The sequence below is a fragment of the Suncus etruscus genome, chromosome 11, assembly GCF_024139225.1.
Source record: "Suncus etruscus isolate mSunEtr1 chromosome 11, mSunEtr1.pri.cur, whole genome shotgun sequence".
NCBI lineage: Eukaryota > Metazoa > Chordata > Mammalia > Eulipotyphla > Soricidae > Suncus > Suncus etruscus.
Window position 1 is genome coordinate 80,187,549 of NC_064858.1, and position 19,708 is coordinate 80,207,256.

At 45.3% G+C, this 19,708-nt stretch overlaps 1 protein-coding gene across 2 annotated transcripts; it reads right to left on the reverse strand.

Moving 5' to 3' along the window:
• Positions 1–7,211: 7,211 nt before the first annotated feature.
• On the reverse strand, positions 7,212–19,211 carry ATP5MC2 (ATP synthase membrane subunit c locus 2). 2 transcript variants are annotated; one of them, XM_049783621.1, is made up of 5 exons: positions 19,079–19,211; positions 15,953–16,022; positions 13,253–13,330; positions 11,296–11,489; positions 7,212–7,446 (listed from the first exon to the last, which is right to left on the reverse strand). In XM_049783621.1, the coding sequence occupies exons 2-5, from the start codon at positions 15,989–15,991 to the stop codon at positions 7,332–7,334; spliced, it is 426 nt and encodes a 141-aa protein (XP_049639578.1). In that variant the 5' UTR covers positions 15,992–16,022; positions 19,079–19,211; the 3' UTR covers positions 7,212–7,331. The 2 variants fall into 2 exon arrangements, with proteins under 2 accessions (XP_049639578.1, XP_049639579.1); XM_049783622.1 differs by lacking the exon at positions 19,079–19,211 and adding an exon at positions 16,133–16,191.
• Positions 19,212–19,708: the final 497 nt, after the last annotated feature.

Sequence of the window (19,708 nt, forward strand, 5' to 3'; positions counted from 1 at the left end):
ATTCACCAAAGTGATTTGATACCAGGATTTGGGAACTTTCAAACTGATCACCTCCACAGGAGTTGGGTGTTTTCTGAACATTTCTTAGGTCCTATGCACTGCACAAATTTCCCCTGAGCTAAATCCCCACTGACTGTTCCGTTGCTAAGAGAGTTGTGGACTAGCTGTTTGTTACCCTTGCAGAATGTTTTGGAAACTGAAAGTCCTTGCTCTGGCAGTTGGGAGATGTGGATGAAAAGGCGTTAGGGGTACTAAGGAGGTGCAGTTCTATCTGGTCTCAGATATCATCCTGACACCCATATACAAAATTACTCCCCATTCCCACTCCCTTCCCCAGTTCCAGAAAGATTTGCAGAGTTAGTTTCTATAAAAGCAGTTATCCAGTTCCTGGAAGGCTCTAATCCACAATGGTTAAAAATATCCATCTTGGGGGCAGAGCTGAAACAACTCAACAGGGCCAGTTTAGAACCAGGAAATGAACAGTGGGATAATATGAACCCAGAATCTACCTGCCTGTAAAATAACAATGGTGGTGGCAGATAAGAAAAATAATCAACTGAGAATCTAAAAGTTGGTCCGGATTTGTCTTTCCCTCTTCTCCAATGATACCCTTGGTATCATGCCATCATTCCTTGGTATAATGCAAGCATCTTGGACCATGGATCTATTTTTGCTTTATTGATTCTTACCTAATTTTTTGTTGGGAGGGGTTGAGGCTTGGAACACAGCTAGCAGTGCTCGGAGCATACTTCTGGTCTGGTGCTCAGAGGTCATTCATGGGGTGATTGGACACTCAGGCAGTGTCAAACATTGAACATAAGCCTCCTACATGCAAAGCACATGCTCCAATTCATTGAGTCATCCATCTCTTGAGTCATCTCTCCAGCCCTTGCCTAGATAACTAGATAAGGACTAGATAAGGACTAAGCCATAATTCCTGAATCTGTTTACTCATCTGTTAAAATATAGAAAAAAGTAGCAACTCCACACAAATAAATAGCTGAACTAAAAGAATATGGCATTTAAAAAATATTTTTTTTTTATTATATATCTAGTGGAACTCAGGAGGTCTGGGGACTAGGGCCTGGATATGGGAGTTGAAATTTAATGTTTGCTTTTGGGGCCACATCCTATACAGTTCTCTTAAGACTGAGTAGTGCTTTAGATCAAACTTGGGTCTCCAGCATATGCTCCAGTCTTTTCAGCTATCTCGCTGGGCCCATAAGTGGCTTATTTTATTTGGTAGTGGTGGTGGTGCTCAGGGATTACTCCTGGTTCTGTGTTCAGAGTTTACTCCTGTGCAGGGCTCAGAAGACAATATGGAACTGGGGATTGAATGTAGATCAGCTGGATTCAAGACAAATGTCCTGCCCTCTGTACTATCTCTTTGGCCTCTCAAAATGTTTTTTATTTTGGGCCCGGAGAGATAGCACAGCGGCATTTGCCTTGCAAACAGCTGATCCAGGACCATAGGTGGTTGGTTTGAATCCCGGTGTCCCATATGGTCCCCCGTGCCTGCCAGGAGCTATTTCTGAGCAGACAGCCAGGAGTAACCCCTGAGCACCGCTGGGTGTGGCCCTCCCCCAAAAAAAGTTTTTTATTTTGTTTTGGGGGCCATAACCAGTGGCATTCAAGGGTTACTCCTGGTTCTCAAAGTATTTAGAAATTACTCCTGACAGGCCTAAGGGACCATATGGCATTCCAGCCCACATAACTGACTCTTAAGGAATCTGATTAGAGTAAGGGCTGGAGCAATAGCAAAGTGGGTAAGGCACTTGCACTGCATGCAGCCAACTCATATTCAATCTTGGGCATCCTATATGGTCATCCAAGCCCCGCAGGAATGCAGAGCCACAAATAACCCCTTAGCATTGCAAGATATGATTAAAAAAACAAACATTAAAAAATAAAGAAAAATTACTGAGGACAGGGACCAGAATACATTCTTTACCTCAAAGGCCTTGATCCAATTCATGGCATAACATGGTCTCTTGAGAGTACCATTAGGAGTGACCCCCTAAGCACACCCACCATGGTTTAAACCCCCACCATTTAAAACAAGGAGGAAGAATAAAAGAGAAAATAAAAAGAAACAGGAATAATAAGAGAGAAGCAAACTTTGCTACCTTCAGCATCTCTCTAGAATCTTTTCCAGATGTTCTCTGAATAACTTTATCTATACAGGTTACTCCTGGCTAGCTTAAGGAACTTTATGGAATACCAGGGATTGAAATCTGATTGTCTATGTGTAAGACAAGAGCTCTACCCACTGTTTAGTTCCCTTTTTATCCTAATTATAAAAAGGGAGGACAGTAGAGAGTATAGCAGGTGAGGCACTTATTGTGCATGTGGCAGATTCAATCCCTGCGCCTTATATGGTCTCTTAAGTACTACCAGGAATCATCCTTAAGCACAGCCAGATGTAATCCTAAAACCAAAGAAATTAAAATGGGGAAGCTGATTGTAAAATTTCTATTATATTCTCTGAAGTCCATGGAGAATGAGAATGCAAATTATAATATACAAGGTACCTGTATGCATTTATATAATTCCTGGGATGAAAATTATTTCTAGGGGCTGGAGCGATAGCACAAGCAGTAAGGCATCTGCCTTGCCCGTGTTAGCTTAGGGCAGACCACGGTTCGATCCCCCGGCATCCCAGGGGGTCCATCCTAGGCTATCGAGGGCAAGGCAGACAGACGCCTTACCACTTGCACCACCGCTCTGGCCCCAATATGTTCAGTTTTCGCTATGGTGCTCATACATCAAGTGAGGGTGTTTGTACATACAAAGGACCTGTATTCATTAAGGTTTGTACTCCCTTCGTTGTGATATTTTCATTCAAGTTTGCCAGGGTTACTCTTAGTTCGGGGCCACAAGGTAGGTAGATCATGTTGTTCACTAGGCATTGCTGTGATCCTCACACGTTCATCAGGGGTTATACTTCCTGCTTTGGGAGCTCACCTTTTTAGTTGTGGAGCCCACTAAGTGTCAAATTTTGTTTGCATACACACAACTGGCAGCACTGAAAAACTGCTGGTCGTGCCATAGGCTGTAGGTAGCAGACCTTTCAACCTCAACTCCAAGCTATTAGATTGTGCTTGGCAATGTGAGATACCTAGAATTTTAAATCAATTCACTTGCAGGACAAGCACTCTAAGTTATTAGGCTATTTTTCTGGTCCCTCTCCTCTTGTTCGGTGACAAATGGACAATGAATGGTTTGGGGTGGTCTGTTTATTCTGGGGTCATCTCGCCTCGGGTTTTAACTTTATAGACATCAAATGAATCAAAAGAACTAACAGTCTACTTATTTCTTTTTTGGATTTTGGACCACACCTAACTTTGTTCAAGGATTTCTACTGGCTCTGCACTCAGGAATTACTCCTGGTAGGCTTGGAGGAATACATAGGGTGTCAGGGATTGAAGTTGGTTTGACTGCATACAAAGCTGGCATACTACCTGCTGTACTATTGCGCTGGTTCTTAGTCTACTTTCTTTTTTTGGTTTTTGGGCCACACTGGATGGTGCTCCCAGTTTCTTTCATTTTCTTTTTTCTTTTTCTTTTTTGGCTTTTGGGCCACAAACTTTGCTCAAGGATTACTCCTAGCTCTGTGCTCATGAATCATTCTGGGGGCTGGAGTGATAGCACAGCAGGTAGGGTGTTTGCCTTGCATGCGGCCAACCCGGGTTTGATCACTGGCAACCCATAGGGTCCCCTGAGCACTGCCAGGAATGACTCTCTGAGTGTAACCCAAAAACAAAACAAACAAACAAAAGAAATTCTGGCAGGTTTAAAGGAACCATAAAGGATACTGTGAATCAAACCTAGATCTATTACGTGCAAGGCAAACACTGCTGTGCTATTGCCCCAGCCCCCACAGTCTACTGAGACTAAGAACTAAGTTCTGGAGGAACTTAAACTTATATAGTTTGCTCATGATCATGCACATATAAGATAAGGCTTCCTTAAAGTTTTGTCTCTAAAAATACAATTAATTCCTTACCTTAATAATGACTCTATAGTTCATGTTATTTTCTTTTTGTTTTTAATTTTATTTATTTTTAATATATTCTTTTATTTTGGGTCACAGTGCTCAGGGGTCACTCCTGACTCAGAAATCGCCCCTGGCAGGCATGGGGGGCCATATGGGATGCCGGGATTCGAACCACCATCCTGCATGAAAGGCAAATGCCTTACCTTCATGCTGTTTCTCTGGTCTCTATTTTTTAACTTTTTTTTTTGGGGGGGGGGTCACACCCAGCAGTGCTCAGGGGTTATTCCTGGCTCCAGGCTCAGAAATTGCTCTTGGCAGGCACGGGGGACCATATGGGACGCCGGGATTTGAACCGATGACGTCCTGCATGAAAGGCAAACGCCTTACCTCCATGCTATCTCTCCAGCCCCTATTTTTTAACTTTTTAAGGTCATACCTGGCAGTGCTCAGGGGTTACTCCTGGCTTTGTGCTCAGAAATCACTGCTGACAGGCTCAGGGGACCATAAGGGATGCTGGGAATCGAACCTGGGTTGGTCGTGTGCAAGGCTACTGCCCTACCCACTGTATTATCACTCCAGCCTCTAGTTCAAAGTTCTTTTTGAGGCTTGTTTTTGTTTTTGGGCAGCACCTGGTGACGATTGGGGCTTACTCCTGGCTATGCTCTCAGAAACCACTTGTGGCATGGGGGACCATATGGGACGCTGGAGGATCGAATTGTGGTCCATCCTAGGTTAGCTGCGTGCAAGACAAACACCCTACCGCTTATGCCACCGCTCCGATCCTCATCCTTTCCATGTTTTAACATGGAAAATTAGCCATTGGTGATACTGGGCTTGGAGAGTCCCCCAAGACTAACCTGACAGGCCAGAGCAGTAGCACATAGGTAGGACATTTGTCTAGCACATGGCTGACCTGGGTTCAATCACCAGCATTCTATATGGTTCCCGAGCATGCCAGGAGTAATTTCTGAGCACAGAGCAGGACCCTGGATGTGGCCCGACACACACAAATGACACTGGTGTGGTCCAACACACACACACACCTCCCCCCAAAATGATTAACTTGATAGTTTCCAGCACCAAGCAATATTCATTTGATTGAATGGAAACCAAATGGCAATTTCATGGACATTTAAGGGTAAAAGAAGTCAAAGACAGTACAGAGGTTAAGCATTTGTTTTGCCTTTGACTGAGCCTGGTTCAATCTAGGAGTGAGGAATAACCCACCTCAGAGAACCTTCAGATGTGGCCCAAACCCCCTTCACTACCCAAAAGAAGTAAAAAAATTTTTTAGCACATACAGGGATAAAATATAGGGCCAGAGGCTGGAAAGATAGTATAGTGGGTAGGGTGCTTAATTTGTATGCAGTAGACAGATTCAAATCCCAGCATCCCAGATGATCTGCCCCCCAAGCCGTCTGGAATGATCCAAGAGAACCAGGAGTAAGCCCTGATCACTGCCAAGTGTGCCCCACAAAGGAAAAATAAAAATATAAAGAAAAATGTCAAACAGTTCACTTTATGTGGGGCATTTGCCTTGCACGCAGCTGACCTAGGTTCAATTCCCAGCATTCCATATGGACCCCCAAGACTGCCAGGAGTAACTTCTTTTTTTGTTTGTTTGTTTGTTTTTGTGGTTTTGGGTCACACCTAGCAGTGCTCAGGGGTTATTCCTGGCTACAGGCTCAGAAATTGCTCCTGGCAGGCACGGGGGACCATATGGGACGCCGGGATTTGAACCGATGACCTCCTGCATGAAAGGCAAACGCCTTACCTCCATGCTATCTCTCCGGCCCCAGGAGTAACTTCTAATCATAGAAGCAGGAGTAATCAGAGTGCAGCCCAAAAACAAAAAACCAGAACAAAACAAAAAAAATTGAGAGCGTCAGAGATGGTGGTACAAGAAATAGGACACTGCCTAGTGCACGACTGACCCAGGTTAGATACCTGGCACACATATTGGCCCCTAAGGAATACTGGAAGTGATTCCTAAGTGCAGAGCCAAGATTAAGCCCTGAGTATTGTCAGATATAGCTCCTCCCTGGCACTCCTTCCCCCAAATAAATCGCCACTGGTTTTTTCCACTCAGAAGCACCTGTTGTCCTGAACATAAGTATCTTCTCTCCCCTCACCCTTCTCTAAGCAAGTTGAATAAAAACTAGTTTACAGGACTGGAGCAATAGTACAGTGGATAGGACATTTGCCTTGCACATGGCCAACCCAAGTTCAATTTCCCCGATTTGAATACTGCCAGGAACGATTCCTTTAGGCAAAGCCAGGAGTAATCCCTGAACATCACCGGCTGTGGACCAAAAAAAATTTCACTTAAAATAAAAGTCAGGGGCTGGTGTGGTAGTGCAAGGGGTAAGGTGTCTGTCTACCTTGCCCGAGCTAGCCTAGAATGGACCAGGGAGTAACCCCCGAGCATCACCATGTGTGGCCCAAAAAACAAAAAATAAATTCATGAAATCTTAAAAAAAAAAAAATGTGACAAGGAGGACCCCACTAGCATAGTGAGAGTGAAAACCATATTCAAAATTCTAGGCTAGAATGATGTCAAGTGATAGAAAGTATTTTACATTTATAAAACAAACATAAAAAAAGAGCTGGAGTGATGGCACAGCGGTAGGGTGTTTGTCTTGTGCACAGCTGGCCCAGGACTGACCCTGGTTTGATTCCCAGCATCCCATAGGTCCCCTGAGCCTGCTGGGGCGATTTCTAAGGGTAGAGCTATAAGTAACCTCTGAGGGCCACCGGGTATGACCCTCTTCAGAAAAAAACAAAAAACAAACAAACCCAAAGAAAACAAAAACAAAATTTTAAGTCAGTATTGAAGTTGCTACTGACCCAATCCTCTAAGGACTGGAGCAATTCTCCAGGCCATCCCAGGTGAAAATTGGTATTTTGTTTGTTTTTGGGCTACACTGGCGAAGCCCAGGAGACCACGCAGTGCCAAAGATCAAACAGGGCCTCCCACATGCAACACATGTACTGCAGCCGGTTCAGTGATTTCTTTGGTCCCCCAGGTGAAAATGACTAAAACGGAACACTCACTTCAACAAAGCCTTCCTGGTACAGAGTATAAGTGAGCCCAGAGTCACACTGGGTTGGAGCTGTCACCACTTTCTTACATTCACACAGGCACTCAGCCAACTGTGGAGAAGAAACACACAGGAGACTCAAGACACATCTTATTAATACAGTATTTATTTGTTTCTCTGTCAAACCCTGAGCCAACCATTTTTCACAGGCAGCCTGAGGAAGTTCAGGAAGATGAACATATAGGGCAGAAGAGACACAGGAGAAATAGTGATGGGAGGTGGATTCTGCTCCTTCACATGGCGAAGAGGATGAGAAAGGCCACCATCAGGCAAAAGAGCCCCATGGCCTCGGAGAGGGCAAAGCCCAGAATGGCATAGGAAAAGAGCTGTTGCTTCAGGGAAGGGTTCCTAGGAAAAAGGGAAAAAAACAAGACTGCATTTCTAGTTCACACAAAGGGCAAACATCAAAGGTGGGCTAAGGGAAAGTTCACTTATTCCCACCCCCTATCCCTCAAAACTGAAAATTCATTTCTTAATGCTCATCTTTTGTTTTCAGGTCATACCTAGCAGTGCTCAGGGCTTTTTCCCAGTTCTGAAATCAGGGATTACTTCTGCAGGAATCAGGGGACCATATGGTGGTGTTGGAGAACAAACCCAGGTCAGCCATGTGCCAGGCAATGGCCCTACCAGCTGTCTGTCCTTCTAGTTCATACTTTGAGTTCAGAGGGTGGGACTCATTGTCAGAAATGTTCAGGGGACCATGTAAAATGGGCTGAAAATGCACTGAGCTATTTTTTTCTAGCTTTTCAATTTATCTTTCAAGGTGATATTATCATACCCAAACAACTGTTCAACATTATGAAGTCTCTACAGTGTAGCGGACAGTACAAGCTCCTATAACATGTCCCTGATACAAATTACCATCTCTAGTGGTTCATCCAGCCACCACTATAAAGTAAAAGCTCTGGGCCTGAACACTTTACTAGCCATGACCCACCAAGAATAAAAGGCAGAGTCTTTCTGAACAGAACACCCAAATACAAAACATATAAAAGCCAAACTACAATGGAAAAAAAGGGGGGGGCAGCCCCTGAACTCCCAAATTGGAAAAAAAAAATTTGACTACACCCAGAGATGCTCAGTGCTTGCTTACTCCTGCACTAAAGGATCGTTCGTGGCAGGCTAAGGGGACCATATACAGTGTTGGGGAGCAAACCTAGGTCAGCCACAAGCAAGACAAACATACTATATGCTGTATTATTGCTCTGGCCTAAGAATGTACTTGCCTTACTGTCATCTCTGCAACCATTGACGGACAAGGCAAAGCAAGAAAGGCTTTAATAAATGTGGATACAGAAGTAGTCACAGGCTTGTTTCATGAAATTCCCCCTTCCCCATAAACACATTTTCCCCCAAAGACATCAAAAGAACTTGTAGCTCTCAAGAGGACTAATTTAGTTCTAATAGCAAGTTGCCCAGAGATGGTAGGAACCAACTAGTCCCAGGCGCCAGGCTGGCTGCAGAGGCAGTTTTCCCAGGAGTGATAGAAGGGAATTCCCGGTGATGGGGAAAACAGTAAAACTAGCAAAGATACTGGACCTGGAGCAGCAAACTTTTCTGAAAGGGGCCAGAGAATAAATATTAATAGTCACTGACTTAAAACTGAAAATAAGACTTTCCAATTTTGCTATGATGGAAAGCAAAACACTTTTAGCCATAGCTTCCAGTTATAGTTTTTCCTTTCTTTTCTTCTTTTTTTTGGGGAGCGGGGTTTGGACTACATCTAGCTGTCCTTAGGATTTACTCCTGGTTCTAAGTAATGCTGAGATATTGCTACTGACTGGGCTCAAAAGCCTGACTGGTCATGTGCAAGGCAATTGCCTTATCCACTGTACTATCTCCCACTGTACTATCTTTTCAGCCCTAGTCAGGTTTTCAACTGAATAATAAATAAGCTTATCAGGACATAACCCTATCATGAGTGAAGAAATATCAGTATTTTAGGTTTTCTGAATTACACATAATCTTTACGTGCCTTTCCCACTTATAAAAATGTAAAACTGGGGGCCGGAGATAGCAGTGTAGGTATTTGCCTTGCACATTTGGGAGGGACCTGGGTTCAATTTCAGGCATCCCATATGTCCCCCAAGCCTGCCAGTACCGATTTCTGAGCGAAGAGCCAGGAGTAATCCCAAAGTGCTGCTGAGTGTGGACCAAAAACAAACAAACAAACAAAAAAAGAAAACTGGTCTAAACAGATAGTTAAATGATGGTAAAATATATATTCTGCATGCAGGAGGCCCTAGGTTTCATCCCTGACACTGCATGGTCCTAAAAACATGATCTCCCCTCCACTCCTCCCAAAAAGCAGAATAGCCACAGACTATGCTGGATACAATCTCACAACAAAAACAAAGTAAGGGGCCGGAGTGATAGCATAGCAGTAGTGCGTTGGCTTTGAATGTTGCTTCCAGGATGAACCTGGGTTTGTTCCCTGGCATCCCATATGGTACCCGAGCCTGTCAGAAGAGATTTCTGAGTGCAGAGCCAGGAGTAACCCGAGTGCCACTGGGTGTGGCTCCAAAACAAAAGTAAAACCAAGGATGGAGTGTAGGAGGTAAGGAATTTGCCTTGTACAGTGCTTTTCCTTTACAACCCATGTTCATATCCCTGGCATCACATAATCCCTAACACTGCCAGGAGTGCAGAGCCAAAAAGATAGATCCTTAATATCGTTGGGTGAGGATCAACCCTCCCACCCAACGCAAAGGGTAAACCTTTGCTCAGCTCTACAAACTAAGTTTGCCAACTCCTGCTCTACAGCAAAACTGCTCAATAGAACATTCCTGAGTGATGGAAATGTACAACTAAGCTGTCTTGATATGGCAGCCACTATTCAGTATGGTAACTTACTAAGCACTTAAAATATGGCTGAAAACCTGAAATTTTAATTTTAATGTTTTCTTTCTTTCTTTCTTTCTTTCTTTCTTTCTTTCTTTCTTTCTTTCTTTCTTTCTTTCTTTCTTTCTTTCTTTCTTTCTTTCTTTCTTTCTTTCTTTCTTTCTTTCTTTCTTTCTTTCTTTCTTTCTTTCTTTCTTTCTTTCTTCTTTCTTTTTTCTTTCTTTCTTTCTTTCTTTCTTTCTTTCTTTCTTTCTTTTTTTGGGTCACACCCGGCAGTGCTCAGGGGTTATTCCTGGCTCCAGGCTCAGAAATTGCTCCTGGCAGGCATGGGGGACCATATGGGACGCCGGGATTCGAACCGATGACCTCCTGCATGAAAGGCAAACGCTTTACCTCCATGCTATCTCTCCGGCCCCTAATGTTTTCTTTCGTATATTTTTGTGTAACAATCAGTGGTTATTCCTTTTTTTTTTTTTTTTTTGGATTTTGGGTCACACCCGGCAGCGCTCAGGGGTTACTCCTGGTTCTATGCTCAGAAATCGCTCCTGGCAGGCTCGGGGGACCATATGGGATGCCAGGACTTGAACCAATGACCTCCTGCATGAAAGGCAAACGCCTTACCTCCATGCTATCTCTCCGGCACCTATTCCTTAACTCAGGCAGTGCTTGACAGACCATGTGGCAAGTGGCACAAATCATTGTGGTCTGTCACATGCAAAGAGCCTTGACCCTGTATTATTAAATTTAAAATTGCTTTTTGGGCACACTTAGCAAAGCTCAAGTGTTGATCCTGGCTATGCACTCAGGAATTGTATTCCTGGTGGGCTAAAGGTACCATATGGGATGTCGAGGATGTAACCTGGACCTGCAGAGTATAAGGTTTGATCCTTACACACTGTACTTATTTCTTTGGTCCTGAATTTAATTTTTTTGCTTTTGTTTTTGGGTCACACCCGGCAGCGCTCAGGGGTTACTCCTGGCTCAATGCTCAGAAATCGCTCCTGGCAGGCTCGGGATGCCGGCATTCGAACCACCGTTTCTCTGCATGCAAGGCAAATGCCTTACCTCCATGCTATCTCTCTAGCCCCCTGAATTTAAATTTTAACTAATTAAATCGTTATAAATGGGTCAGAGAAATAGCATAAGCAGCAGAGCTTATGTCTAAGATGTGAAAGGTTAAGTTTAAATCTTGGCAACATATGGCCACCTTAGTATAGCAGTGAAGTAGGCCTTATTTTAAAAAATTGTTTCTCAAATAGTCACATTTAGTTAGAGGCTATAGAATAAACTACACAGCTCAAAATCCCCAAATGTCCTCTCTGATAAAATCAGAGATCAGTATGGGACTTGTCTTACCTGGCATAACCAATGATGAGGCTTCCGAATACAGTTCCGATTCCAGCTCCAGAGCCTGCCACCCCTACTGTGGCAGCCCCAGCACCAATGAATTTGGCTGCTGTGTCGATATCCCGAGAAATGGAGCTAGTTTGGAAGTTGCGGCTTGGAACAAGTGAGGTCAAGGAGCGTGGGGCTGAGAGGTTGCCGAGTCTCTATAAAGAAGAGGTAGGTCGAAAAGTCAAGTTTTTAGAAAACCACTTTTGCTTTAAAAATTCCATTTAATTCAATCTCTCCTTTTTGGCTTTTGTGACACACCTAGTGGTGCTCAGCAATCACTCTTAGCAGGCTCAGGGGACCATATAGGATGCCAGGGACCAAACCCAGGTTGGCTGCATTCAAGGCAAACACCCTACTCACTATCGCTCCAGTCCTCATTTAATCTCTCTATGCTATCAAATCCCAGGATTTCTCCCTGAAACAAAATATTTTCCAAACCTCTCAGCCCCAGCAATTGCTGTTAAATACAACTTGTGTGTGTGTGTTTTGTTTTTGGGTAACAGCCAGTGGCGCTCAGAAAATGCTCCTGGCTCTGCGCTCAGAAAATGCTCCTGGCAGGCTTGGAGGGACCACATGGGATGCCGAGGATTGAACCACTATTGGTCCTGGGTTGGCTGGTGCAAGGTAAACACCCTGTGACTGTGCTATTGCTCCAACCCCTAAATACAACTTTTAATTTATTTTTGTTTATTACTTTTTATTTAGTGTTCAGGGCTTACTCCTGGCCCTGTACTCAAGGAACACACCTGGAGAAAGTTGGGGAATTGTATGGGTGCCAGGGAGGCAAACCACATTGGCCATGTCTAAGGCAAGCATCCTATAGCTATGGCTAAGATACAAATTTGTTTTGGGGCCACTCCTGGCAATGCTCAGGGATTACTCCTTGTTCGACACTCAGGAACTACTCCTGAGTCATTGTTCTTAACCCTGAATACCAGAGGGGATGCTGGGGATTGAATCCAGGTTACTCTATGTAAGACAAACACTGTTTCCACCTCCCAAAGCACAACTTTAAAAAATAAAGTTTGAAAAAAAAAAATAAAGTTTGGCGCCAGAGAGTACTGAGTAGGGCATTTTGCCTTGCACATGGCTGACCTGGTTTTGATCCTCAGCATCCCATACAATGAGTAATTTATGAGCACTGAAACAGGTGTGGCCCCAAAACAAAACAAAACAAAAACCCACAAAATTTTATTTAATTAAAGAATAGTAGTTTAGGGGCCGGAGAGATAGCACAGCGGTAGGACGTTTGCCTTGTATACAAGTGATCCAGAACGGTCCTGGTTTCAATTCCCGGCATCCCATATGGTCCCCAGAGTCTGCCAGGAGCGATTTCTGAGCGCAGAGCCAGGAGTAATGCCTGAGTGGTGCTGGGTGTGACCCAAAATCCAAAAATAATAACAAAAAGAATAGTGGTTTAGTTATTGGAGTTGAGCTTTAGGCATATAATTAAACACCAATCCCTCCATCCTCCATCATCTCCATCTCCCACAAACCTACTTTATCCTCTGCCTGCCACTTTGATGAACACATTGAAGTTCAGTAGTTTCAGCTCAGATAAGCACAACATTTTCATGAAAGAAGTTGACTTCCAATTATTTTTAGGAATCAGGCCTCGTCTACAAGTATGAGTTGAAATAACCTGCTCATTTTCCTACGACTAAATGTACCCAACTAAAGTAGTAAAAGCTAACAGTGACCGCATCAGCATACATGGCTGTGCTGCCAGTGGTGAAGATGGAACATTAGGGCAGATATGTTGTCAGCTGTCCTCCACCTCCCTCTGCCTAAAGTCAATGGCCTTAATCCTTCATTAATTGTTGTGTGATAACTGTCCCCAGCACTCCCTCTACTGGTTTCACCAGGTAACCTTCCCCACCTGTGATCCCCCACCTCAAGCCAATTTCCACCTGTGTACCTCATCTGTTAGCGCCTCTGGTCCTTTCAGCACCACAGCAGAGAGGGGTCTGCTCAGCAACTGGGAAGAGTTCCTGACCTAAAGGAACAAAACAGGGCAAGGGTAAGGAAGAATGTGCAGAAAGTTTCAGCTCCAACCACACAATTACTTGGATGTTCCTTTTATTCCCCCAAAGTTAAATCAGAATATTTGATCGTTTAACTTTTAGCAAATTAAAGATTCAAGAACCCCACCTCTTTCTTCATTTGCTTCCCAGATTTATTCAAGAGAAGCCAAATCTACTGCTTATATTACCCTTGTACACTCTTCTACAAGCAGGAATGAGAGAAAACAAATGTAAGGCTTGGAAGCATTTGTTTCTATCAGTAAGTAGTACTAACAATATAGCCATCAGTCAGTCCACAAATGGACACTAAACTTGGAGTATTACTCTCTGGACACACTCTTCAACATTCTCTTAACACAAAGCTAGTATCTCTAAAGCAACATGGTTATAGTCCATGTTTCAGCTACAACAGACCTACATTCAAATCAACTACATGATCTTAGGACATTTTTTTTTTGTGTGTGGTTTTTGGGTCACACCCGGCAGTGCTCAGGGGTTACTCCTGGCTCCATGCTCAGAAATTGCTCCTGGCAGGCATGGGGACCATATGGGACACCGGGATTCGAACTGATGACCTTCTGCATGAAAGGCAAACGCCTTACCTCCATGCTCTCTCTCCAGACAAGTATTTTAAGTCTTTCTCAGCCTATTTTCTTCCCTGTCAAATGGGAATAAACGTTGATTTGAAGAGTAAACGAGATTATGCATACGTTGGTAGGGTACACGTTCCAGGAGCTAGGGAAATACTTTAGGAGACTGGACTGTACACTTAGCACGAAGAAATGCCATATTCAATCCCTGGACCATATGGTCTTGAGTTCAGCTAATCCCAATTAGTCTACCTGAAGCAGTCCCCAGCATCACTGGACATGGCCCTAACACTTTGTTCTAGAAAGAGTAGTTAAGTGTTCAACAAATGGCTACCTCTATAGCATCACTCCATTTTCATTTACAAATGAATGTACTAACTGTTCTATCATATAATCTGTCACTCTCTTCCATGTTGTTTTGAATCAAGCAGATACCTGTTGTATAATTTTCTTTGGGGGGGGGGGAGCACACCCTGCGGTGTTCAGTTATTCCTGACTCTACGCTCAGAAATTGCTCCTGGCAGGCTTGGGGTACCATACAGGATGCTGAAAATTGAACCTAGATCTGTCCTAGATAGTTCATGCAAGGCGTATGCCCTATCACTGTGCTATGGCTCCAGTACCCCATTGTGTATGTTAGCCCTCCACCTCATTTTGGGAAAGGGGTGATATGGGCCACATTTGCTGATGCTAGGGATTGAAATGGGGTCAGCAGTTTACCGTAAAGCAAGCTCTTTAACTCCTGTACTTACTCTCAGGCCTTCCCTTCATTGGGGGGTGTGTGTGTGTGTCACACCCGCCAGCACTCAGGGGTTACTCCTGGCTCTATGCTCAGAAACTGCTCCTGGCAGTCTCGGGGGACCATGTGGGATGCTGGAATTCAAATCACTGTCCTTCTGCATGCAAGGCAAACACCCTACCTTCATGCCATTTCTCTGGAGCCTCTCCCTTCATTTTTAAGCATCCGGAGGGAACTTGTAAATATGGCTGCCTGACTCTCAGGCAGGACAGGATTCTGTATTTAGAGTATACTCAATTCAGGTTCATTTCAAGCTTATAATTTCTGAATGGATTCCAATGTACAGAAACATAAGAATTTCAAGACTGGAATAATTTGATCCATAAATGAGTAAAGTTTCATTTATACTCTTCTTGGGGAGGGGTGAGTTGAGCCACATTCTGTGGTACTGTACTCAAGAACTATTTCGGTTCTGTGCTTAGGAATGCCCCCTGGTGGTGCTTGGGAGATCACATACATTGCTCAAGATATAACGGGAGTTGACTGCATGCAATCTTACCTCCCTCCGGTACTACTACTACTTTTTTTTGTTTGTTTGTTTGTTTTTGGGCCACACCCAGAGGTGCTCAGGGGTTACTCCTGGCTGTCTGCTCAGAAATAGCTCCTGGCAGGCATGGGGGACCATATGGGACACCGGGATTCGAACCAACCACCATAGGTCCTGGATCGGCTGCTTGCAAGGCAAACACAGCTGTGCTGTCTCTCCAGGGCCCCTGCACTACTTCTTCTGCCCCAATATACACTCCCCTAAGAAGACTGAGAAAAGGGGCCGGAGAGATAGCATGGAGGTAAGGCGTTTGCCTCTCATGCAGGAGGTCATCGGTTCGAATCCCGGCGTCCCATATATGGTCCTCCCGTGCCTGCCAGGAGCAATTTCTGAGCCTGGAGCCAGGAATAACCCCTGAGCACTGCCGGGTGTGACCCAAAAACCACAAAAAAAAAAAAAAAAAAAAAAAAAGGCCTCCAAAGGAGTTAGGAATGCCTGGTAAGCATTCAGGGCTGTCCATAGGCCACTGTGAAGAACAAAATGTAGCAAAGGAAAAACATGCTCCTCCTTGGGGCCAGGAACATAGCTCAAAGGGCTGCAGTAAAGGCACCTCATGGACCTCTTTAGCACCACTAGGTACACCCCTACTCCCACCTTCCACAAAAAGTAAAAAGATGCCCCTCTTTAATAATTCTCCCGGAAAAAGACAGGTACTCACCAAGGTGGGGGTGGAGACGAATCTGGTGCAGGCAAACATTTTCAGGGGATGAGGGGTTGTGGCAGGAAAGCTAGAATTACAGAAAATCTTATGAACATTCTTATTTATACTCAAGTATTTCTGATTAGCAGAAAGGGTACTCTGAAAAATTAAAATGGCCTAGAGTATAAAATGACTAACCTCAATTCATCAGCAAATGGAATTAGGAGCCTGAATCCAAGATATCCTTATAATCACCTTATTTGAACAGTGACTTAGTCCCTGTTTTAAGATCATTATTCATTTCAATAGCATCATAGGCTGAGCTCTTTTTTTTTTTTTTTTTTTTGGTCACACCCGGCAGCGCTCAGGGCTTACTCCTGGCTCTATGCTCAGAAGTCGCTCCTGGCAGGCTCAGAGACCAAATAGGATGCCGGGATTCGAACCATCAACCTTCTACATGCAAGGCAAATGCCTTACTTCCATGCTATCTCTCCAGCCCCAGGCTGAGTTCTTGTTTTATTTCCGGGCCACATCTGGTAATCATCAGGGCTTACTGCAGGTTCTGTACTCAGGAATTACACCTGGTGGTGCTTGAGCCAATGAATGACTTGGGTTGGCTGCATGCAAGCCAAATGCCCTACTCTTCCATATTATTGCTCCAGGCCCCATGGGTTGCCTATTTTCATCACTTTTTCTTTTCTTTTTTTTTTTTTGTGTGTGTGGGTCACACCAGGTGGTGCTCAGGGATTACTTCTGGCTCTACACTCAGAAATCACTCCTGGCAGCTTGGGGGACCATATGGGATGGCAGGATTCAAACCACTGTCCGTCCTGGATCGGCTGTGTGCAAGGCAATTTGTGCCTTACTGCTATGCTATCTTTCCAGCCCCTATTTTCATCACTTTCTATTTAAAAGGAACTAGAGGCTGAAAAAGTATAGGAGGTAAATTACCTCCCTTGCATGCAGCTCCAGCAGCCACAACCTTGGTTCAAATGCCCATCACTGGGGCCAGAAAGGTGTTATTACCTTGCACACAACTGACCTGGGCTCAAACCCTGGTATCTTATATGGTCCCCTAGAAGTGATCCTGGAGTGCTGAACCAACCGGAATAAGCCTTGAGGATACAGCCTCAAAAGCAAAACAGAACAAAACCCAAACTAATCCATTATAGTCAGTCCACTGAGTATCACCAGGAGTGATACCTGAGCATACAGCCAGGAATAGTAGCTCTTGAATCCAGGTGTGGTCCCAAAACCAGTCGAAGAAACCACTTCTCCAAAGCTCTTAGAGGTATGCTAATAGCAGGTGATCTTCACTAGTAGCAGAGCCCAGATAGGACTGACTGCTTCTCATTCTTTTTTGGGGGATGGAGGTAGTATTCTGGGGACCCCCGGGGGGGGTATTCCAAAGAAACCAGCAGCTCAATACCAGGATCCAAGGATGTGGTGCTGCTCTGGCCATGCAGTGTTGGGGGCCCACCCCAGCATTGTTTGTGAACCTCCAGAACCATACCATGCAACATTTAATCAAGATCAAATTGAAGCATTACTTCCGATAGTTTCCCCACATCCATGGCAACTTGGTTCTTTGAATATTTCCCTTTAAATGATCTCATGTTACACTTCTAAACTTAACATCTTAGTATAAATGTTTTCAAACAGGTAAAATTTTTTACCTGTTTTCTGATTGTGTACATGAAAGTGGGGTAAGGGTACTAGGATTCAAACCAATGGTCTCATAGGTGTATAGCAGGGCTTGACAGTATCCTTGGCCCCTTACTTGAGCGATTTCTGAGCGTAGAGCCAAGAGTAACCCCCGAGCATTGCCGTGTGACCCCCCCCCCAAAAAAAAGGAAAGTGGGGCCAGAAGGCAGGACACTTGACTTGCATGCAGTCAACCTAAATTCAATCTGTGGCATCCCATATGGTCCTCTGAACCCAGAGCCAGGAATAGGCCCTGAGCATCGTCTGGTGTGGTCCCAAAACAAAAAAAATCACACAACAAAAAAGCTTTTTATAAAATCATTGCCTCGCTAGCCCCAAGGCAATCAATACCAGCATCACTTGTAGTTAGGAGGATTAAGTGCAAGTGAAGAGCTAGCTGAACACAATCCCGCCCAGATAGACCTCAACATGGATAATAGGAAGCCTCTTCCTGTAGCAGTTGGCCTGGCTTTCTTCTTCAAAGCAGTCTCTTGCCATAACTTTTTCCTGCCTTAAACCCCGATTTTCTCCTGGGACAGAGTATGGGCCTGTTCTTGGCAACTGGAGGCTACCCTGTTGGCCGGAAGGTGTCCATGGAAGCAGCCAGCCCGCCTCCTCCATGGATACCCTATGGCTCCACCCTTATGTGTCCCCCATCTTGGCTATAGCAGAAGAGCATCCATGGAGATGGGGGTAGGGAGCAGTGTTCAACGAAGAGGCCGTGGCTGGTCCAGAGGGTTTGGGCTGCTCCATTAACTTCCAGCACGTCCACAGTTTGCTTTTTTAAGATGTGGGGGTGCTGACTACAGACCTGGCTGGCTTTAGCAACCCCAACTCTCCTCGAGGGCCTAGGACACCGAAGGACTGGGGATTAAAAATAAAAACTCCCAGGGGCTGGAGAGATAGCACAGTTGCATGCAGTGGACACGGGTTCGAGCCCCAGCATCCCATATGGTCCCTCAAGCTTGCCTAGAGCGATTTCTGAGTGCAGAGCCAGGAGTAACTCCTGAGCATTGCTGGGTGTGACACCCCCCAAAATAAAAAGTCCTGTGGTTTCAGGACATGGCAGGGGACAGAACCGTTAGGAAGGGGTAATGATCCTGGGGGTGTGGGCAACTCTGAGGGTTCAAGAGGGAGGAAAGGGCGTCTCAAGAGCTGCATGAGGAGATGAGGAGCACTCTGCATGGAGTCCACTCTTGTCCATTCCTAGACTCCCTCCCCCTTGGCCCTCCAGAGACATCCATTCAAGATGGCGCCAAGCCCGCGCGGTTGGAGGTCAAGCCCGCGTGGAAGGGGCAGCCTGGGCCTTGGGGGCCAAAAAGAAGACTTGCAAACCAGGAACGGGGGGATTTGCAAGGGAAGGGCCTGCAAGCATCCGCGCAGGTGGGCTCTTCCCGCGCGTGCGCGGCGCCGGGTGGCCGCGAGGGCCCAAGGCCTTACCTGCTCCCAGGGCCGAGAAGACAGAGAGGGGCGGGGGCGAGGCGGGCAGAGGGGAAGGAAGGTTCTGCGCAGGCGCGACTCCGACCAACGAGTTGCTCCGCCAAGGGTAGAACGGCTACTACCCTGTCGGCGAGTCGACCCAAGGCCGGCGAGACAGCGCCGCCTGCCAAGCCCAGGGAGAAGCCGCCGGCCGCGTGCTCCACCTAGTGTTGGAGAGGAGGAACTGCAGGCCCAGTCGACCTTCGCTAGAAATGAGGACATAAGGCAGACTGTATGTAACGTGGCCTGCACAGCATTTTAGTTTAGCATCGTGGATTCACGTGCCCATGACCGAGCATGCTTAGTCACGTTGCCAAAGAGGGGATAAAGAAAAAAATCAATGCACATATTCATTGCGAAGTGAAACATACAATTGGGGGACTGGAGTTCAGTGGCCCAGGGAAGAAAATAAAGTAGTGACATTCCCCTATGGCTTGATATTTGGGCCAGCGTGCAAGGAGTCAGCATAATACCCCAGCTGTCTCTGGTGGCTTCACATTTGTCTTCCTCTTTCCAGTTATCTGCCAGGAGGAAATTAGCATCAGCCAAGCAGAAGAGGGGGGGGGGTGAAGGCTAATTGGGAGTCAAACG